The sequence below is a fragment of the Vulpes lagopus genome, chromosome 17 (genome assembly GCF_018345385.1).
Source record: "Vulpes lagopus strain Blue_001 chromosome 17, ASM1834538v1, whole genome shotgun sequence".
NCBI classification, from domain to species: domain Eukaryota; kingdom Metazoa; phylum Chordata; class Mammalia; order Carnivora; family Canidae; genus Vulpes; species Vulpes lagopus.
This window is the reverse complement of record NC_054840.1, coordinates 23,828,868-23,852,316: the sequence shown is the minus strand read 5'-3', so window position 1 is coordinate 23,852,316 and position 23,449 is coordinate 23,828,868. Positions and strand designations below refer to the sequence as shown.

The window sequence follows — 23,449 nt, the reverse complement described above, 5'->3', positions numbered from 1 at the left end:
TGACTCTTAATCTCAGGGTCATAAGTTCAAGCCCCATGTTGGGCAGGGAGCCTATTTAAAGAAACAAAACAAAACACAAATATTAAGAAGTTAATGAGAAATAAAACCAGGCGATGTGCCTAGAAAGAAAAAGCAAAAGGAAGAGCAGATGAAAGAAGAGAAATGGAGGAAATGAAGCAGCCATTATGGCCTACCTGATTAATAAGCAGAAGCATCTAATCCGGGGGAGTTGGGTTGGGTGTGAATTGTGTCCCTAGGCAACAGGCCCAATTCCCACTCCACACTCCAGTGAGGCCAGTCAGAAAAGGCAGTGGGAGGTAATCAGAAAAGAGAAACGCTTCACCCCTGAAGCTTCTCTGGGGGACAGCCGAGATTAACTTTGGGGATCAGAGGGGATGAAGAATCTGGAGAACGTGGGAAAGTCAGGAAGCCAGAAAATTGAGCTGTGGACCATTAGCGGTGTCCCGACCACAGGGTAGGGCCACGTGGGCCCAGAGTGGACGGTAGGTTATACTGCACTCACAGTTGCAGTAGTGATGGGGACAGGTTTGCTGGGAACAAAACTGGGGGTGAGATAGGATGGGCGGGCCCAATGGTGGGCTGGAGTCCTCCAGGGCCAGCACTAGACAGCGGACTTTGCTCATCTCTTCCCAAACTTCGTGGTTAGTCATGTCAGGTTGATAGCTTGAAGGCAGCAGTGGTGAGAGTATTCAAACCATGGAGATCAGCAAACACTACAAATCAGGATTTTTGTGGGGAGGGTGGTCATGGGGAGATCTGTTGGGGTTCTGAACACAACACGGGGGAAAGTCCCCCCACCAGAAGAGCTCCCAACAGATAAGGGGCATAGCAGATTCAAGCCTTCTGTCCTTTGATCCTATAGGGAAATGAAACTTTTTTAAAAAAGGACATGTTGCATTCTAAAACATAAAAATAATAATGTGAAAAACTTAAAAAGACCTCTGCCTCCCTAGGAAAGCAGGTAAATGAAATGAGGGTGGCCTTGGCCTTTCGAGTGAAAGTGAGAAAAAAAAAAGTACCAGGGAAAACAAAACAATGTGACCTCAAGTATCGGGACTAGAGGAGACACCAATAATGTCTGCGTGTGTGTGTGTGTGTGTGTATGTGTGTGCACGCGTGTGCACGTATGAGGGGGGAGGCAGGGGGACAGAATGATTGCTCCTGGCTACCAGTCAAGTAGCACGTTCAGAGACTGTGACCCTAAAAGTTTATCTCACAAACATAGTTAATTTGAATCTTTCCTTCTGTGTTCACTTCTACCTTCCAGATTCCCTAGATTCAAAATAGCTCTGTGTGAGGATGCATTCTGGGAAGGGCACGAATCGGGGGAGAAGGCTTCAGTCCCCGAGACAGAAAGGCTCCCTCAGCCTGTCCTCTGTGGCTGTGGAAAGTTACTGGAACAGCGGGTCAGAGAACCCAGCAAAGGAGTCTTTGTTTGCGGTTTCACCTGCTGTGTTTCTGAGTTTTCATTCAGCTTTGTCCTGAAAGCTCATATTCAGAGGGTAAAACCCACTATCAAAATTCCCATCTCATTTTCCTATCATGAGACTCCAGCTGTGCCTGGGGATGGGAATGTATTAGGTATATGGTTCAGGCTAACTTAGATTAAATGAAAGGAAGATGGCTATCTGTTTGAAGGGCACAGATCAAATCCCCAAGGACCATAGTTGTGTTTTCTAACCAGAAGAGAAATAAAGTTACCATCAATCTTTTCTAGGGCAGATACAATTTACAATTATACGTGCTTTACATGTATTTTAATAAATAATAACCTGAGGACCATCTAGGTGGCTCAGTGGTTGAGCATCTGCCTTTGGCTTAGGGCATGATCCCAGGGTCCTGGGATTGAGTCCTGCATTGAGCTCCCTATGAAGAGCCTGCTTCTCCCTCTGCCTATGTCTCTGCCTCTCTGTGTCTCTCCTGGATAAATAAATATTTTTTTAAAAATAAATAAAAAACAAATAACCTGAGGTCAGTATTTTCATGGTCTCTCCTTTCCACCAGAGGACACACACTCAGAGGGGTTAAGTAATTGGAAGAGCTGGCTTTGAACCTAAGGGCTCGGGTTGCCTGCATCATGTTCCCCTAGATGCACCCTGCCCAGGCCGACTAACCCGTGCCCATTCACAGGAAGCCTTACCTGTAATTCTCCCCAGCTGCCCATTGTACATCTTTCCAACAAACCCGGCTATGTGGGCTCCTAGACTTACTCCAATGATATAAATGTTGTCAAGAGAAGCTCCTTTTACCTGGAATTTCAAGAGGTCCATCATTATCGATTGTGATGACAACATTTGGAGGAATTTCCTAAACTTGACTTTGGAAATGGTTCTTAAGAGAAACATTTCTAAGCAACTTATGTCTATGAGCTCACTTAAATGTTACAAAGTAAATACCATTCTTTTGATTATACAGATGAGGAAACTGAGGTCCAGTGTCAAAGTAACCTGCCCAATATCAGTCAGGTAGGGAGAGGTAGAGCAGGAGTCAAACCAGTCTGTTCAACTCCAAGCCTGGGCCTTAACCTTTATGCTGTGGTGTCTCCATTCATGCTTCTGCTAGAAATCAGACAGAGACATCTCTAAATCCCTCCCAATTGAGAAGGGCAACAAAACATTTTGGTGAACTCCTTTATCTTCATGCTGGCTCTGTTAATGGGCAGAGAAGGAAGGAAGGAAAGGAAGGGGTGGGGGTGAGGGTACCACTCACCACAATCTGCTGCGACAGCCTGTGGTGAGTCATGTTAATATTATTCACTTTCCTAGGGCTGTGGCTTCAGTGGGAGAGCTTGTGTGAAAGTTCTGCTGCCCCTGGCCACAGTGGCCTGATTCTTTCTGAGATAGTTCTGATATAGTCACTTTTTTGGTTTCTTTCTTTCTTTCTTTCTTTCTTTCTTTCTTTCTTTCTTTTTTGTAAAGGGGGCAATTCATGAGATATATCACTAAATAAAATTTAAGATTTATTTAATCTTTGTGAGTCTTCTAAAAACATAAATCATACACACACACACACACACACACACACACACACACACCCTCTCTTCAGAACATGTGTATCAGCTTTGCTTTTGGATAATCCAGTCAGTAAACTTTAGGCACGTCTAGGAAGAGGAATGGCTCTAGAAGATGAAGAAACTCTACACAGTGAAACCAGAAAACCCCTAGACAGAACCTCTCTTACCCATGACACCTTTATGTGACTTAGAAAAAGATATCCCTTCCTTAGTACACTTTACTGTTATTTCTGGCAAATATAATAAATATGTAGGTCTACAATGTGTGCAGTGACAGTGGTGCTCCCTTAGATGGCTGCCCCGTGCAGTGCACACCTTACACAACCGTACTTTTGGGCCTTCCCTCCACCTGGGCTCTCTACTTTCCCTAGAGCTTAGCTAGGTTTTCAAAATAATCCCCCTGTTCCCTGTAGATATCTCGTGGTTTCAAATCTCCAGATAATGGGCCAGGTTCAATTTGGCCCTGAATCATACAAGAGAATTCTCTCTTACCAACAACTGGTCGATAAATTCCTTCAAGACATTTGCGACCTTTCTTGTCTTACTGGAGGCGTGGTTGTATATTACAGTTGTAGCTCCTCGATTCCAATCAACAATAACCACATTCATGTCTTCTACATCGAGCAAACCCTGTACTAAATCCTCCATCCAAACTGGAGGGGAGCCTGTAGGCCTGAATCCATGGACAATGAAGGTGGTTTTCTTGGTCATGTTCAAGTTCCCAAAAACTGTGGAGTTAATGACTTGTGCACAGGTCCGGTTTTTTCTTGTGTAGAGCATCAACTTCACATTTAGTCCTGTACCAACCACTGCACTGTGAAAGCTCAGTCTGGTGAATGAAGGACATGTTTCATCTGGGTCTGAAAATGAAAATTAGATGACATCACAACAGTTCTTTCCTCAGTTGGGTGTCAAGCAAAAGTGCTGCCCTACAGTCATTGGAGTTCTTTCTGTGCTTCACACACTCAGCAGGAGGCTGCATCAAGTTGAATGAAGTAGCAAAGTCATACCCCACTCAGCACACTTCAGCAGTGACTTCTTTTTCACCAGGAAACCCTTTTTTCCAAATCTTACTCTTCTTCAAAGTCTAACCCAAAAGTCACTTCAATGAAACCTACTCCAACTCTCCCCAGACTTCAATACTGTCTTGCATTCCAGAACTCCCAAAACCCCTGTAACTCATTGACAGCAACATAAAAACATTGCAGGGGTGCATTATGGGTATTAATGTACACGTGTGTCTATCTTGCTGGATCACCTCCTTGGAATGGTGCCTTAGAACCTGTGTATCCCTCACAGTGCCCAGCACATAGTAGAGGTCTCAGTAACTGCATCTGCTTGGACCAAACTCCTCTTTCCTTGTCTAGAGCGCCTGCCTGGGACAACAGTGGAGACAGTGATGTGCCTTGTTCTGAGTCTTTCAGTAGTATCTGAAACAGTTGACCATGGTGCCTTCTTGGACTCTCTCCTTCTTTCTGTCTCAAGCACCACCTTCAAGCATTCATCCTGCTGTGTAAGCTCTAAGGATAGCCTTAGGAGAAAGGTTGGAGATGAGGTGGAGCAAAGCAAAAAGACAAGCTGGAGAGTCTTGTTACAGCAGAAAGTTAGAGACTATTTATAAAATCAGGTCATAAGGACACAGGAAGCCAGCCTGAAGGGGCTTCTGCTGGCCAGATCTGGTGTATTTGAGCACAAAATAATTAAGGACAATAATGAGTTATGAACCTTTGGGAAGAATTAGGGATCCATGATGCCATAACAAATAGATAAAGAAGCAAAGAAACAAATAAATGGAAGAGAGAGGAGGACTCTTGGTATAGTGCTGAATGCCAGCTGGTAAATGTGGAGTGAAGGCTGGAGTTGAAACTCATCATTTTGCAGCCTTCATAATGAAGATGGGTTAGGCAAGAATTATCAGTGGATGCTAAACTGAGGTGGTGGTTATTCTGAGAAGGAGCACATGTGTATGGTCTTAAACTTTCTCCTACAGATTGCTGATTAGTAATTAGGGGAGAAGTAGTAACTATGCAAATGGAGAATTTGAACAACATCTTGACTAGATTATCAAACTGAACATTGCCAAGGAGGGGCAGACAGACACATGTGCCCCTAGCTGTAGTATTCCAGGGAGGCATGTATAACCTGAACCTAACCATGGAGAAAAATCAGACAAACACAAAATGAGGAATATACTTTTTTTTTTTTTAAAGGACCTGTAAGGGCTGGATGCTGGGTGTGTTGTAGCTGTGGCTGGTGCTGGCAGGGAAGGGGGCTTCTGTGAAAAAAAAAAATTATTTCTCTTTTTAAGATTGTATTTATTTATTTCCTAGAGAGACTGTGTGTGTGTGTGTGTGTGTGTGTGTGTGTGTGCAAGCAGAAGGAGGAGCAGAGGGAGAAAGAATCTCAAGCAGGCTTCACGCTGAGCAAAAAGCCCAAAGTGAATGACTCAATCCCATGAACCTGAGATCATGACCTGAGCTGAAACCAAGAGACAGATGCTAAAAAAAAAAAAAAAAAAAAAAAAAAGATTTTTATTTATTTATTTATTCATAAGAGACACAGAGAGAAGCAGAGATACAGGCAGAGGGAGAATCAGGCTCCCAGGCCTCGATCCCAGGACCCTGGGATCATGCCCTGAGCCACTCAGGTGTCCCGCATGCCCAAAAAAATTCTTAAAGAAAAAAAAAGTTTTAAAGATTAAAAATAAAAAGTGACCCGTATTCTTAAAAAATATCAATGTCATAAAGGACAAATAAAGGCTATGGAAATGTTCTAGATTAAAGGAGATTGAAGAGATGGGATATATAAATGCAATATCTGGTCTTAGTTTGGATCCTGTAATGGAAGGAAAAAAAAGTCATACAATAAATATTGGGTCAATTGACAAAAGTGGAGTGTGAACACTAAATCAGATAAAAGTATGGTATCAGCATTATATTAATTGAGGTTGATTAACTATACAGATATATAGTTGATTAACTAACTATATATCTCCCCTAGGTTATGTAGGAGATAATCCTAATTCTTAGGAAATAGCTTAAGTATTTATAACTAAATGGCCAACTTATTCTTAAATGGTTTAGAAAAAGAAAATTAGGGGCAGAGAGATAAATGATAAAGCATATATAGCCAAATGTTAACAGTAGGTAAATCCATGTAAAGGGTTTTTGGTGTTCTGAGTATTTTTTTTAATTCTTGTAGCTTTTCTGAAACTTTAAAATTATTTCCAAATAAAAGCTTAAATAAAAGGAAAAAGAAAGCGGACAGGGCCATATCAGTAAGATGAAAAGTGGGAGTGAGGTTGTGAGTTCTGATATCAGGAAAAGAAAATAGATAATAATGCTTAACTAAAGTCTTCTGTTTGAAAGGGAACAGGGAGTTGGAAATAAACTAAAGATCAAGATGCAAGGTGAAAGAGGGGTTAGGAAGGAAGAAGGGCTTTTGGGGTCCTTGGGTACTGAAACAGAGTGTTACTTCTGCAACATTATGTTGAGCCTTGATCAAGAACCACAATCAAATAGAAGTTAAAAGTAAGTCTCTGATCCAACAATATGATGTTTGGGAAGACTGTTTTGTTTTTTTTTTTAATGATAAAAATGATTTAAAATTGTGTTACTCCCCACTCTCCTACATCCTATTTGGCTGAGAGAGAGAAAGAGCCACATTGGAGGTAAAGTGCAGCAACAATCAGTCCCTAGGTGCAAGCCAGAGATGGTTCTTTAGGATATTCAGGGGGAGGGGGCAAGGTCCTACGGATGACCATTCTTTGTGGGAGGGAATAGGAGGGGAAGACTATTGACTTGTAACTGGCCAACAGGAGACAAGAGTGCCTTGGGAAATACCTGTTCTGTCTTCCTCCAATAGAAATTTAGGAACCATTTGCCCTGGGCCCTTATTCTCAGTGAATCTACACTTGCACACCCAGGAATAGCAATTCCCTCATTCTGAGGCACAGAACAGACTTCATCCTGGTGTCTCTACCCTTTTTTAATAACCTGGGTCTATTCAGGGGCCCCTAGGTGGCTCAGTCGGTTAAGAATCTGACTCTTGGTTTCACTGAGGTTGCGATCTCAGGGTTGTGATCTCAGGGTCTTGGGATCAAATCCTGTGTTGAGCGCTATGCTCAGCAGAGTCCGCTAGGGACTCTCTGTTCCTCTCTCTCTGTCCCTGCCCCCTGTGCTTGCTCTCTCTCTGTCTCAAATAAATAGATCAATCTTAAAAAAAAAAAAAAAAAAAAAAAAAAAAAAAAAAACCTGGGTCCATCCATGCATGCTTTTATTTGAAACGTCTTGCAAAGACTCTGGTGCTCAGCAATGCATGAAGTTCCAAAATAGAATGAGCAGAAGAAGGTCAAATAGAAGGTTAAAAACCCTCACCCTAGAAAATACTGGTTAAAAATTGAGCCCTATACTCACGTATTCCTCCATTTGCTCTAGCATGTACAGTGATTCGTGCTCACAATTGTTTGTCTTCCCCTTCCCTCAGTTTTATTGATATATAATTGACATAACATTGTGTAAGTTTAAGGTGTAAAGCATGATGGTTTGATATATGTACATATTGTAAAATGATTTCCACAAAAATCTTAACACACCCATCATCTCACATAGTCAGATGTTTTTGTGTGTGTGGCAAGAACATTTAAGATCTACTCTCTTAGCAAATTTCAAGGATACAGCCCAGTATAATTGACTACAGTCACCACGTTGTGCATCAAATGGCAGACCTTACTCACTTGTCTATGTAAAAATTTTCCCCATCTTTTGGGCCCTTCCATTTTTTTCTTTCTGTAGATTGCATGCTTCTGGAAAATGTGGCCTGAAACTTATCTCCTGTTTGTAGAGCAAGACCCAGAGCAAATAATTGACTGTTTAATTAGTCATTTTACTGAAGAGGATGTGTCACGAGGTAGGGCTGAGCCTCTTGGGCTCAGCCATCAGTAAAACTTGTCTTTGTTCCTAATTGTGCAACTGACTCACCTGACAACCTGGGGAAATTACGTCATCTTTCATTTATAACCTGCCTGCCCAAGAGAGGAATGCTGAGGAGATTAATTATGAATGAGATCATACTGGGGAACATGGAGATCCCCTTCCAAAGAAGGGGACTATTTAATTGTTAGGTCTGTTCATTTTGAGCCATACTAGGCCAGTGTGTCAAAAGTCACATATCTGGGTCATTGGAAGGCTCAGACTAGAGTCATAAAGTTTGGGTCAGAGCTATTTTTCAGCACAGGTGCCACTTTTCATGTCTGTGGAATGGCTCAACCAACCTCTTTGAATTGCTGAGTCTTTACTAAACCCCTTTACAATGGGTAGTTACTGGAAGGCAAGAAGAGCAGAACAAGTGGATTTTTATGTTATTTTTTTAAAGGAGGCTCCACACCCAGCATAGAGCCCAACACAGGGTTTGAACTCCCAACCCTGAGATCAGGACCTGAGCTGAGATCAAGAAGCAAGACACTTAACTAACTGAGCCACCCAGGTGCCTCCAAAACAAGTAGATATTTTTCATTTGCTAGAACCACTTTGACTTCATATATTTTTTAATGTCTTATTTTTATAATGGCATTGAGCTCTGGAAAAGCCCATCATTAAGTACTGAGTGAAAAATGAAATATTTATATATGTTATAACAGCTTTATATATATTCTGTCTCATTCTCAGAGGAAATTTACAATTCATCCAATAAGTTTACCCTCCCCTAGGTCCTGGGTCAGGTGGCATTTTAGAGGGAGAGTTGGGCATTAATGAAATAAAACACACAAGTAAAAACAAAAGAACAACAACAACAACAACAACAAAAAACCCACACAAGTAAGCATGAAATTACAACCTTTGATATATGCCATGTAAAAGAGATATGGTATAAAATAAGAATTTAAAGAGTGAGTTTCCCCTGATCTGGGAATCAAGAATCTTTTTCTCTTACATCATCTTAATCTAAATGCTAAGAATGTAAGATCCCTTCAGCAAAGTAAAACATTGCTGAAGGACAAATTCAAGTTCCCAAACTACTTAAGTTTTAAGTTCATAGATTTTTATTTTTATTACCTAGCCCTAATGTTTCAGGTATTCTATCCTTTTTCATTTTAATGTGGTTTATTTGCCTGAATTTCATCAAATGATAACTTTCTAAAAAAAGATTTTATTTATTTCTTTCATGAGAGACACACAGAGAGAGGCAGAGACACAGGCGGAGGGAGAAGCAGGCTCCCTTCAGAAAGCCCGATGCAAGACTGGATCCCAGGACCCGGGATCATGCCCTGAACCAAAGGCAGACGCTTAACCGCTGAGCCACCTGGGCATCCCAAATGATAACTTTTAAAAAAAAAGATTTTGTTTATTTATTTGAGAGAGAGAGAAAGCAGACACAGAGGGAAGGACAGAGGGAGAAGCAGACTCCCTGCTGAGCAAGGAGCCCAATGCAGGGCTCTATCCAAAGATCATGACATGAGCTGAAAGCAGACACTTAACCTACTGAGCCACCCAGGTGCCCCCTAACTAGGCTTTCTTTTTGGTAGCACTTACCTAGCATGTTTTAATCCTTTTTAACCTTTGAATTCCTCTGTTTTAGGGGGTCTTTCACATAGCGTCTAGCTGGGTTTTATTTCATGGCCCAATCTGAGAACCCTTTTAAAAAAAATAGGGGAGTTCACATTTATTGGCCTAAGAGGTATAATTGGTGCAGAGGCCTCCCTCAGATCTGCCTTCAAGAGAACCTGCTGCAGGGAGCGTGGTTGAGTCACCTGTGTCTCCAGCAGCCAGTCTATAGTGTTCACATGAAGCCATGGCTCCCCCAGGCTGCTCCCACCCCATTACCGAGCACTGTGGGGTACTACAGTGCCCCAGGCTGGCTCCTCCTGCCTCATGGGAGGCAATGGGTAGTTACTGGAAGGCAAGAAGAGCAGAACAAGTGGATTTTTATGTTATTTTTTTAAAGTAGGCTCCATACCCACACATAGAACCCAACACAGGGTTTGAACTCTCAACCCTGAGATCAGGACCTGAGCTGAGATTAAGAAGCAAGACACTTAACTGAGCCATGCAGGTGCCCCCACCTCTTTCTCATGGGAGAGCGCCATAACAGGCAACTTTGGCTCAGGAATAATCCATCAACTCAGCCGAAATATTCTCACACCTGTACTGAGGCTGTGCCTGTGCCATTCTTCCTTGCTCCCCTCCTTTCCTGGAAGCCAGATGTGGTTCACAGTGAAGGCTCTCTCGGCCTGCCCTCATCCTTTCTCCTTGCCACACAGTTCCTCTGGTAGATCTTTTGCGTGTCTAATCCCATGTCGGTGTCTGCTTCTGGGAGGACCCATGCTGACACACTTGGACCGTAACTACTGTAAAGCTGTGTTTTCTGAGTTTAGTGTTTTCTTGGCTTACCATCCTTACAATTCATCCTGTATGCATTGCCCTGTCTCTGTTGTTTTGCATTTATGACTTCTTTCTCATGCTGGAAGATCATAGCCTGCTTGAATTTTTCTGGTGTTTACTTTTACGTTATAACTTTATATGAAATACATCTCTATTCACTGTAAATGTGTGCACTGTAGGCCAGAAGTAGACTACCTGCAGATCTGCTCCAGACCTCGGCCTTGGGTATGTGTACTCAGACTTCATTATCCACCAAGGTGAACCCCTAGCAAGAATTCTTGGGCATCTGGAAGGCGTATTTCTGCCTGTTGTGCAGCCCACTTCTAACTTCTGCCATGTTGCCTGCTGTTCTTTGCCAGAACTGTTGTCTTTCTTCACTCTGCTCTAGTCCTTGCTTTAGTAAGTTGAGACAGTATCTAATGATCCTCCTTTACAAATGATGAGAGCATCAGCACAGCTGGTACTTCTCCTTGCTGGCCCAATGTCTATCTCCTGATTTTCATTAGTTATAAAATTACTTTTAGTTCATCTAATGATTCCATTTTTAGTTTAAAAATAAATAACATTTAAGCCTCTATGTATTGATGTATCAACAGAAACAGAGAGTCTCTGTTGTATGTATTGTATCTGTTCTATCCCCTCCTTTTCTAACAAAAAAGACAAGAAGGTTAACACACATTGTCTTTCATACCCTCCCTGGCCCCTCTTTCAGGACATACACACACACTTACACACACATACACTTTTTGTTCTTATTGTCAAAATACAGTCAATCTCCATTCTTTGTGGATTTCATATCTATGAATTCCCCTACTTGCTAAAATTAACTATAACCCCCCCAAAATCAATACTTGGGGTGCTTTTGCAGTCATTCATGGGCATGTGCAGAAAGGCAAAAAAAAAATGGGTTGCACCATATGCACACTTTCAAATGAGGTCAAACACGGCAACACTCTGTCTTCTTGTTTCAGCTCTCTTAACAAATGTCTTTTGCATAGTCTATTTACTGCCATGTTTTTTTGCTTCTTGTGCTTTTTCTTGATGATTTCGTCATTTTAAATGGTCTCCAAGCATGATCCTGAAGTGGTGTGACCTTACAGAGAAGATATGTATCTCAGAGAAGCTTCATTCTGGCATGAGGTATAGTGCTGCTGGCCATGAATTTGATGTTAATGAGTAAACAATATATTAAATAAAATGTTTTTGATTTTATTATTTAAAGATATATTTACTTATTTTAGAGAGAGATAGAGCATGGGGGTGGGTGGCAAGGGGAGGGGCTCTCAAGCAGACTCCCTGCTGAGCGTGGAGCCTGCTGTGGGGCTCTATCTCATGACCTTGAGATCATGACCTGAGCCAAAATCAAGACTAGACTGAGCCTGACTGACCCAACTGACTGAGCCACCTAGGGGACCCTAAAATAAAGTGTCCTTAAACAGAAATGCACATAATGATTGGTCAATAAAAATGTTGTAACCAAAGGCTTGCAGGAACCTAACCCTGTATTTCCCCTAGGAGCAATGGTTTAGTATTTGCTAATTCAGTGTTTGCAGTGGCTTCACGGCACATAACTACCATGAGTAACAAGAATGGGCTGTATATGAAAATTGTCTTCTGGAACCATAGTTCCCATATTCCCCCAGTTATGTAGATGCTAAATGTAATTATATTTAGTGCTATAATGGTCATTGCTCCCAGTGAATCCTCTTCCTAGGCTTCTTCATTAATCCCTGAGTGAGAGCTCTTGCTATCTTTTTAAGAAGGGCAATTGATAATATAATATTTCCTAAATTCATTCATATCCATAAATGAATTCCTAGGCCTAACTGATTATCTGGCTTCAAACAATATTCTCTCCCTCAGGATTTATAGGTATTATTCTACTTTCTTCTTGTATTGAATCCCTTCTGGAGAACTTTGACCCTTATATGCTACTTTCTTTTCTCCTACCACACACCTGAAGCATTCTTTTCCTATTCTGAAACAACTTTCCCTGCTGATGTAGATGCTCCAAAATAACTGAACTGTTTATCCACTGTAGTGTTCCCAGTGCCAATAACAGAACCTGACTTAGAGCTGACATCAATATATGTTTCATGAATAAGCAAGTATCACATTGTTCAGCTATTCAGAATGATCCATCTGGATACTACAAATATATATAATGTAGCCTGACTTAGAGTTGACATCAATATATGTTTCATGAATAAGCAAGTATCACATTGTTCAGCTACTCAGAATGATCCATCTGGATACTACAAATATACATAATGTAAATGAAATAAATCGAGTATGAAATGACATATGCATATGACTCGAACTGTGTAAAAAGAGATCTGCAGGTAATAAGGCCTGCAAAATAATGTGCAAACAAAAATGGATTATGCATTCCATTTGTTGAGGTTCTCTGCATAAAACTACCTAAGGTTATTCATTCTTTTCCCCTCAGAATTAATAACATTTTAAAAGAAAATATTACACTTATCTAATTTTGGACCATGTTACGAGTTAGTTTAAGCTCAAGAGCAAGCACTGTGTTTTGTTTTGTTTTGTTTTGTCTAGTATAGTGCCCAGCACGTATAGCAAGAACTTATCTGATTGGACCCCAAATTCTCAGGCAATTTGGAGGGCAGGCAAGAACTAGATATTTGCGAATAGCAAATTTGTTAAATTGTTTCACCCTCATAAATATAGTTCTTTATATTTATATTTAATTTCTAGTTTATGTTTATAAAATAATTAACCACTTGTACACCTTCAGAAAGCAAACCTCTGTTTTTTGTGTTGTTTTATTACAAAGTCGAGTTTACTTGGAAGTGGTATTAACAGGGCCTTTAACCAAGTAACCACAGAACATGTCAAACTGGTTTCTAAAGCTTAACCTCTTCTATTAGAGTTTATTTGAAGCAGGAAAAACATGGCCTTTCCTCTTCAGCCTACTTTGAAATTCAATTAGTCTGAAATGCTGGTTAGTGTTAGCAATTGGAAAATTACAATTGGATGGGTGATGTCTTCCATCCAATGAGGAATTTAGATTCTGATGGAGAGCAGGCTGAGATGAGAGCAGAATAGAGTAAGATGTCAAAGAAACCTGGATAGAACATCTTCAGAGATAACATATTTGCGCCTGAGGTATTTTGTTATGATCTAATGTGTGGTTGCCCATGGGCCGAGTATTGCCATGACCATTTATGTATCGTCTATGGCTGCTTTCTTGTTATGAGGCAGAGTTGAGTGGTTGTAAAAGTGACCAATGACCCACAAAGCTGAAAATATTGACTGATTTGGCTCTTTACAGAAAAAGTTTGCCAACCTTGGTCTAATGTCCTTAACAAAATGCAACATGGTTTTGGGAGCATGGATTTCAGAGTCAGGTCAACTCTATTGCCTCCTAGTTATGTGACCCTTAGTAATTAATTACCTAACCTCTCTGAGCCTCAGCTTCACATGTGTAAAATGATCATGGTAGTGCCATCCTGTCAGGCAGTGCTCTGCAGAGCCATACTGACCTGAGGCAAAAGGAAAAAAAAAACTATATATATATATATATATATATATATATATATATATATATACACATATATATATATATTTACCAAAATATCCTCCTAGATTTTGAACCAAGTGGGAAAAGTTTATAAAATCTTGCTAGTCAATCAAAAAATATGACCATAAATACGGCCCTTTGTTATTCAATCTGTTCAGCTAGCAAGGAAATGAAGATGGCATGGACCCAGGAATGGCTGGCTGATTGGAAGTGACTTTTCCTATTATACAATAACACAGAGCTGTAAAACAAACAATAGTCTGTCCGTATGTAAAATTTTGATATTTTTTTCTTTTTTTAAGATTTATTTATTTTAGAGAGCGCATAGAGTGGGGGTGGGGAGGGGGCAGAGGGAGAGAGAGAGAATCACAAGCAGACTCCAAGCAGCATGGAGCCTGATACAGGGCTCAACCTCACAACCTCAAAATCAACCTGAGCTAAAACCACGAGTCAGATCCTTAACTGACTGAGCCACTCAGGTGCCTCTGATATTTTTTTCTTTTCTTTTTTTAAATTTTTATTTATTTATGATAGTCACACAGAGAGAGAGAGAGAGAGGGGCAGAGACACAGGCAGAGGGAGAAGCAGGCTCCATGCACCGGGAGCCCGACGTGGGATTCGATCCCGAGTCTCCAGGATCATGCCCTGGGCCAAAGGCAGGCGCTAAACCGCTGCGCCACCCAGGGATCCCTGGTATTTTTTTCATCATTGACTTATTTGCATTGATTTTCATCTTTCAAAAATACTACGTTAAAATATCACTTATGCCCCGCAAAATATCACTTATGCATATCATTTATTATGTACTGTGAAAATGCATTATTAATGATATATGTATTATTTTCAGTGAAATATCACATAAATATTAAAATATCATTTACATCTTGTATTAAAACATCATGAAAAATATTTTTTACTGCATTAAAATCATAAATATAATTTATATGGATTATTGAGTTTGGGTGTCCCTTATCCCTTTAAATTTTGCACCTGGTGAGTGCCTCACTGACTTCACCCTAATCCTAGCCCTGTTATCAAGATTGTGGTGAGAATTAGAGATAATGTCTATGAAGTATCTAAAGTATTAGCTGGTGAATAGTAAATGCTAAAAAATTAATAGTTGTTGGAATGTCTGAGTGGCTCAGTGGTTGAGTGTGTCTGCCTTCAGCTCAGGACATGATCCTGGGATCCTGGGATCGAGTCCCACATCAGGCTCCCTGCATGGAGCCTGCTTCTCCCTCTGCCAGTGTCTCTGCCTCTCTGTCTTTGTGTCTCTCATGAATAAATAAATAAAATCTTTAAAAAAAATAATAGTCATTGATGATATGGATGATGAATTGTGTTAATATTTGTAGAGGCCAAGGGCAGTCCACTCCAACATGGGCTACATGACATGAAGATTGTTTTGAATTAAAAGGCAATCAAAACCCAGCAGATTCAGGAAAAGCCTTTTACCTCCCCTTCAACTGCCTAAAAAGAATTTAGACAGAAGACTTCCTCCAAGAGGAGAGCTATTACCATAGATAACTACATTATGTTATGAACTAGATGTGATAGGGAGGAACCTGGCAAGGCCTCTCTGGTCAAAGTTATCTAGGTCTTGTAGTTTCTGAGTGGCCCAACAAAGACATTTACCACTTAATCTTTTTCATTTTCATTTTCCTGTGAATTCATTCCTTCCCTTTGAAGCCCCATACCACCTTCTTCTCCTTTTATTTATTTTTTTTTTAAAGATTTTATTTATTCATGAGAGACACAGAGGTGGGGGAGGAGGAGAGAGAAAGAGAGAGAGAGTGAGGCAGACATAGGCAGAGGGAGAAGCAGGCTCCATGCACCGGGAACCTGATGTGGGATTCGATCCCGGGTCTCCAGGATCGCGCCCTGGGCCAAAGGCAGGCGCCAAACCACTGCGCCACCCAGGGATCCCCACCTTCTTCTCCTTAATTCAGATTATATACTTCATTTTGCCTGACAATCCTTTGGAATTTGCAGGTCTGTGTGGATTCCCCATGGGTACTCAATTAAATCTGATTTTCTGCTGTTAATTTGTCTCATGTCCACTTGATTCTTGGTCTGGCCTGAAGCACCATGGAAGGGCCAGGAAATTCTTGCTCCCTGATGTAGTACTGATCTCATAGGGTTGTTATGAAGGCTAGGTAAAATAAGTAAATTGCTTAGCATGGAATTTGATATAAAGCAATAATTACTTTCCTTCCATCATTTTGGAAGGATTTTGGAAAAGGGAAGCATATTGGCCATTATACAGATGACAGTGCTTCTACCTGGCCAGAGAACTGGTTTTGGTTCTGGCTTTGTCATTGACAAGTAAGCAGATTACCTATTTAGGCCATCCTTTTCCTCATATTGACAGATTGGTTCCTCATTCCTTAGAGATTTTAGCTAATCTCTTGCATTCTTTTTGGACACAAAATTCTAAGATCTGCAAGCCAGCTGATCTGAAAGGACATGAGGCATCTATTTAGCAAAATAAATTTCCAGGGCAGTCTTACTAACCAAAGACAACCCAAATCTAAAAACAGTTAATAAAGCAAGAAATTAAAATTTATTTTAATTTTTAATTAAAATATCTGAAAATAACCATACAATACTCTTGGAATTAAAATGTTGACCAGGGGTGCCTGCCTGGCTGGCTCAGTCAGTAGAGCACACAACCCTTGGTCTTGGGGTTGTGACTTTGAGCCCCATGTTGGGTATAGAGATTAGTTAGGAATGGAATCTTTAAAATAAATAAATAAATAAATAAATAAATAAATAAATAAATAAATAAATAAATGAAAAAATAAATAAATGAATGAATGAATGAATGAAATAAAATCCTGACCAAATAAGTGTTTTGTCATCTTTTTGCTAAGCAGGATATTTTGGCTGATTAAATACCCTTTGGTTAACAAACATGGTTCCATATGCTACAATAAGGTTGAATCTTGGAAACATTATGATAAATGAAGAAGCTAGTCACAAAAGACCACAAATCATATTACAGGGAAAACTATACAGACAGAAAGTAGATTAGTGGTTGCTAAGGGCTGAGGGATGAAAGCAGATGGGAAATTAGGGGTGCAATAGGTAAAGGGCGCCAGGTTCCTTTCTGAGGTCATGAAAACGCTCTAAAGTTAGCCAGTGATAGTTGCACATATCTGTGAACATACTAAAAACCATTGAATTGCACACTTTAAATGAGTGAGGTGTATGTATGTGAATTATATTCCAATACAACTGTTTTAAGAAATGGTTCCGATAATTTCACACTTTCAAGGAAAGACCAAAGTGAGAAAGATGAAAAGTCTTTTGGAGGTAACTGGGCAAAAGTTTCACTTTTCTCTGTCAACATCAAAACAGTCTCCCACTTTTCCAGTTTTTTCTTTCCCCTTGGATCTCCATTTTGTACCACAGATAAAGCCCCCACTTTAGTTAATCTGTTGTAGGGAGGGTGCGTAGGTATTCCTGCAAAAATAAACTACTCTCAGGCTTAGGAACTATTTATAGCTGTTATCTTGTTTTATATTTGCCAGAGAAAACTGTTGGATAGACAGTATGCCCTCTTGATTGGAAGGACACCTCCAATCTTTTAACCACTAGCTATATTTATTTAGGATACAACAGAGAAAACAGACTTCCATTTCCATTGACCTATTTCATCTGAGTCTGAGCTGGAGAGAAAAGTGTGATTCCCTCAGACTTATCATTGTCAACTCCACTCCCCTCCTGATGAGAGTTCCAAGGGATACTTTTGCTTTATCATCACAAGACCTACTGCCCTGAAGCAAAATGAAGCTGCCCAAGCAGCTTGGTGGTGTCACACACAGTTCTAGCTTCTTAGTTTCTACCTGCTTTGGGAACTGATTTCATCACCCACATTTCTGACTTGAGGGGGAAACTTCTACAAAAAGAAGAGGCTCCTCATTCATATCCAAAGAGGTGTCAGTGAAAAGAGAAGATGGAATTGTGGACAGAAATAACCCATGATGAAGCAACTGTGAGTGTGGGCAGGGGGAGAGAAAGTTCTGAGATTCTGTGAGAATCACTAAGTACAGGTAGGTTCATATTCAGTCTCTCAATGTGGCTAAGTCAACTGATTAAAAATGAAAATATCAGTTTCTCTTAGACTTATGGTTTCACACCTGTGAAACCAAACTCAAGTGACAGGTGTGAAATTCCACCTAATTTAATCTTGATGCACAATATTCATTCAGTCAGGAAGTAGAACAAGCATGGCTGACTCACAGGTCTTTTATTTCAAGTTTTGGATTTCAAGGTGTGCTTGAGCTATCATTTCTCCCACCCCCCAAACATGACACAGGTATTAATAACAACTTTAGAACAGAGGTCCACAGACAGGTATACTGATTTAATGTTTCCTGGAAATATTTACTGATACCAAAATTAAGGGATATATTGTCAAGGATTCTGCAATCTGGTCAACGGATACTAGTCAGTGTCTGGGACACAGCTCACCACATGTTAGTTGGTGAAGTCAGGATGTTTCCAGTAAGCCATGCTAGAGAATATTTTTATGCTTGCCTGAAAACACGATTCTGAAGTAATTTCCAAAAGTCCCATAAATAAAAATCACTTTAGGCCAGAAAGTACCTTGGCAAGATCAGAATATGAGTTGGACTCCCATTTTTAAAAGAGGTAGAGGGGGGAAGTGACAATTTCCTATTATAAAGTTCTATTAAATTTTTTAAATCTGGAAAGTAACTCAGTTTATGTATTTTTTTATGCAGAGGACCACACTGAATTTGGCATTAGAAACCTGTTCTGAACCAGATGGTGAAGTGTGGGGGCCAAGGGCAGGCTGCCCCCAGACAGACCACTTTGGCATGAAGATTATTTTGAGTTAAAAGCAATAAGTGGGGTGCCTGGGTAGTTCAGTGGGTTAAGCATTGAACTCGATTTCGGCTCAGGTTATGATCTGAGGGTGTGAGATACAGCCCTACACTGGCATAGAAAAAAAAAAAAAGCAGGTGCCTGAGTAGCTCGGTTGGTTAAGCGTCTGCCTTCAACTCAGGTCGTGATTCCAGAGTCCTGGGATCAAGTCAGGCATTGGGTTCCCTGCTCAGCAGGGAATCTGCCTCTCCTTCTCCCTATGCCCCCCCCCCCCTATGCTCTTGTGCTGTCTCTCTCAAAAAGGTAAAATCCTTTTTTTTTTTTTTATCAATCAGGGACGCCTGGGTGGCTCAGCCGAGCCTTTGGCTTGGGCGTGATCCTGGGATCCGAGATCCAATCCCACATCGGGCTCCCTGCCGGGAGCCTGCTTCTCCCTCTGCCTCTGCCTCTATCTTTGTATCTCTCAAGAACAAACAAATACGTCTCTAAAAAGTAAAAGTTAAAAAAATTAAAAAAGCAATCAAGGGGCACTTGGGTGGCTCAGTCAGTCACATGTCTGCCTTCAGCTCAGGTCATGATCCCAGAGTCCTGGGATAAAGTCCCGAGTGGGGCTCCTGGCTCAGTGGGGAGGCTGCTTCTCCCACTCCCTTTGCTGTTCCCCTTGCTTGTGCTCTCGGGCTCTCTCTCTTTCTCTGTCAAATAAATAAATAAAATCTTAAAAAAAAAAAAAAAGCAGCAATTAAAACCCGGCAGATTCAGGAAAACCTCTTTACCTCCCCCGCAATAGTCTATAAAGAATTTACACAGAGAACCTGCTCCAGGAAAAGAGCTATCACCATAGCTAACTACACTGACATGAATTAGGTGTGGTAGACAGGGAGGAACCTGGCAAGGCCCTTCTGATCAAAGTTCTCTATGTCCCGTAGTTTCTGAGTGGCCCAGCAAGACATTTACCAAACACTTAATCTTTTTCACTTTAATTTTCCTGTGAATTCATTCTTTCCCTTTGAAGTCCCAGGCCCCTACCTTCTTCCCCTTAATTCAGAACGACACATAAACCTCATTTTGCCTGACTGTCCTTTGGAACTTCCAGGTCTGTGTGGATTCCTCATAGGTACCCAATTAAATTTGATTTTCTGTTGTTAATCTGTCTCATGTCATTCTGATTCTCAATCTGGCTTGAAGTACTTTCAAGGGGACAGGAAATTCTTGCTCCCCAACAGAAGTATTCCCAGTTGGCCAGGGCCAAACCTAGGGGAGTATCTCTCGTGTCTTTTTTAAGACCCCAACAAATACAGGGAAGAAGCATATGAACAAAATGCCCTCTTGGTTGGACATTTCTGCTTTTAACCACCAGCATAATTTTTAGGGTACAACTGAGAAAAAAAACGAGATACTAGATTTCCTCATTCTCATCTCTTAATCATGTGCGTAAATATGCAAATTAACATTCCATCACCTCTCTGGCCTTTGTCTGCCTGTCAGAGAGGGTTAAGTCTCTCTCTGTCTCTTTCTCCCTCACTCCCTCTTTCACATACACACACACCACAGAGTTATAAATTATCTAAGAGGACTTCAAATATCTGAGGATATAATTCTGGTTTGGGCACTAAGCTATTTTCTTTAGGTAAATATCTATGTAGTTTTACACAAATTTCCATAAGCCAAAGTATTGATAGAAGAGTGATATCTTTATGACAAGAGCCTTAATTTAGAACAACAGTTATCAGCATTTGTTCTTTGGATCACCTGCACCTAAAAAACCCAGAGGGTTTGTTAGAAATGCAGATTCCAGGATCTCACCCCAGATCCATTGAGTCTGGATCTTTGGGGGTGGTCTGCATTTTAAATAAATCCCCAGGTGATTCTGAGGCACGCTAGCACTTGCTACCCATTGTTTTGATCACTGGTAAAATTACAGCAAACATTCCCACCATGATTTCACAAAGTTTAGAACAGAACAAAGGTCTCCCAAAGTGAATCACCTGTACCCTCTGCATTTCAGAATCACATCTCAATACTTGTTGATTTTTGGACGGCAAGCCAAAGAAGGGAAAAGCAAAAAGTCAATGTATTTGTGATAAATCATTTCTGCTATCAGATGCATATTATTCAACAGACTCTCCCATGGAAGTTGCAGGTTCAGGGACACCTGGGTGGCTCAGTGACTGAGCATCTCCCCTTGGCTCAGGTCATGATCCTGGGGTCCTGGGATTGAGTCCTGCGCTGGGCCTGCTTCTCCAATTTTAGTATATGTGCTGCCGAAGCAAGCACTGGGCCTGCTTCTCCCTCTGCCTGTGTCTCTGCCTCTCTCTCTGTATTTCTCATGAATAAATAAATAAAATCTTATTAAAAACAAACAAACAAAAAAGAAGTTGCAGGTTCATAGTTTTGCAGATACTGAGAAGTCTAAATTTAGTTTACACCTAAAATTATGTTTTTCCCTTCTAGCTACAGAAATTTATTGTGGTGTGTCTCTGCTTAGATTCTGGCATTCAGTGAATCTTCTAGAATCATTTAAAATAAGACCTTACTGATGAGCTAATGTTAAGTAAAAAGGCCAGTCACAAAAAATCAAGTTCCAACTTTGTACATGGAGATATATAATGCGAGACTGGAAGGAAGTACCCACAAATCATCATCAGGTTTTTATGTCAGGGATAAAACTAACTCTAAATGCTTATTTCTTTAATTTAAAAATTATAATAAACACACACTTTAAAATGTTGACTTCTCGGTGAAAAATACCATCATTAGTATAATTTTAAATTACTGTTAAATCAGCTTCAAAAGCACAAACTAAGAAAAAATTATTTATAAGCCTGAAATCCTAATACAGCTATTTTAACTTTTTCATTTCCTTTGTACACTTTATTCACAGGCATGCATACATGATTTTAACATAATTGTCATCTTAGTTTATCTCCAAATTTGAATTCTGTTTTGTCTACTTGACATTATTTTATAAACATGTCTGCACATTTCTGCATGGCTTCAGAATAATTTATAAATTAAGGCTACATTTTTTAAAAAGTTGATATATTGTACTTTACACATTCCTGTACATAGAAACATTTCTGCTATACCTAATTTCAAGTTATTATAAGTAACATAGTTAGAATCATCTTCTTATGAATTTTTTCCCTTTTAAAAGTTTTTTCCTTAGAATAAAATCTCAGCAATGGTTTTACTAGTTCAAAAGGTATAAACATTTTTATGGTTACTATGCGTAACGTATTTCCCTTAAAAAAATTGTACCAATCTTTATTACCGTATGCTATATGAAAAAAGAACTAGATTCCTAAGAAAGCTGAGTTCCTTTCAAAAAAAAGCACTTCATTTTATTTTTGTTACCTTGCTATGTACATTACTGTCTTATTCATTTATTTATTCATTTAGTAATCTTTACACTCAATGTGGGGCTCAAACTCACTGCTCAGAGATCAAGAGTTGAATGGTCTATTGACTAAGCCAGCCGGTGACCCTGTACATTACTGTTTTAATTCATATTCATTATAATTAGTAATTTTTACATTATCAATATGCCAGGAACCATTCCAAGGGGTTTACATAAAGTCATGTTTTCCTAAAAAATAATTAAAATAAATCATCAGTGTATGCAAACTTATAAAAATCTATCCTCTATATATTAGTTATAATAATAAAACTTAAGATTTCCAGAAAATAAATGATTTTATTTCTGTGCAGGTGGAAAGGCACAGAAAACTTAACTATGAAAGAAAATAACTTTTAGATTTCCCAGCACATTCATTTCTTATACTTCAGAAGAAGTTAATTTCAAGGAATATTAATCTCTTACTACTGAGAAAAAAATTTTTTCAGGATTAGGAAGTTCATTTCATTCATACCTTCTTTCCTTAAAAATTATTAAATAAAACTTAAAAAGTCCATTGAAGGAACAGGGCTAATAAAATGCAAAGTGGCAATACTATTAATAATGTTTTTTTAAATAATTAAGAAAACCATTCAATAAACGACCTACCTGATTTGACCAAGCACATCAAACTGATGAAGAAGTATAATCTCAGCATATGGAAACTGGAGAGAGTGTGTGTCACATTCACAAGAAGAGTGATTCCCTGGGCAGAGCCTTAAGAGTTTCACTGAGGGCTTTGCTGAGAGCTCAGATAGCTAATCCAGAGGTGTGGTGACAACAGGAAGTTCCTGAGAGGGACTGCAGGCGGGTCCCAACCCTGGCAGGATATTTGACTCCTCCTCTTTTCAAAGGAAGGTTGGTAGGTTTCTGCCTTACACAATTTTATGCATATCTTTTAAATTTTTTTCTGCATATCTTAATATAATGTGTATCTGCTGAATGACGAGTTCAAAAGAGTTTCATTCTTTGTGGGCGGTTTATTAGTTGTTTGGCTTGGTATGTTGAAATCAAGTGTGATTTGAGATATTTGCCTCCCTGTTCTTGTGAATGAAATAAATGCAATGAGTATACTGTTGGCCTGTGTACACAAAACTACTTTTTATGCTAATTCACACACTCATTCCTCATACAGCAGTCTTTAGACCTTGCTAAGAATATTTCATTAAGTCTAGTCGTATACCTGTGTTTGTCCACATATGCTTCAGATTAAAAGAAATTTTTATGGCATTATACATATTTTT

The 23,449-nt window shown here is 39.8% G+C and overlaps 1 protein-coding gene across 2 annotated transcripts in view; it reads right to left on the bottom strand.

Annotated features, from left to right (window-relative positions):
- Positions 1-23,017, bottom strand: part of LIPH (lipase H) — a 51,434-nt gene extending 28,417 nt beyond the window's left edge. Inside the window, exons 1-3 of one of the 2 annotated variants that reach the window (XM_041731876.1) lie at positions 22,815-23,017; positions 3,527-3,894; positions 2,162-2,270 (exon numbers count right to left, since the gene is read on the bottom strand). In XM_041731876.1, the coding sequence (XP_041587810.1) occupies positions 2,162-2,270; positions 3,527-3,894; positions 22,815-22,863 (526 nt within the window). In that variant the 5' untranslated portion in view covers positions 22,864-23,017. The remainder of the gene's footprint in view (positions 1-2,161; positions 2,271-3,526; positions 3,895-22,814) is intronic. The other variant, XM_041731875.1, reaches the window with a different exon arrangement.
- Positions 23,018-23,449: the final 432 nt, after the last annotated feature.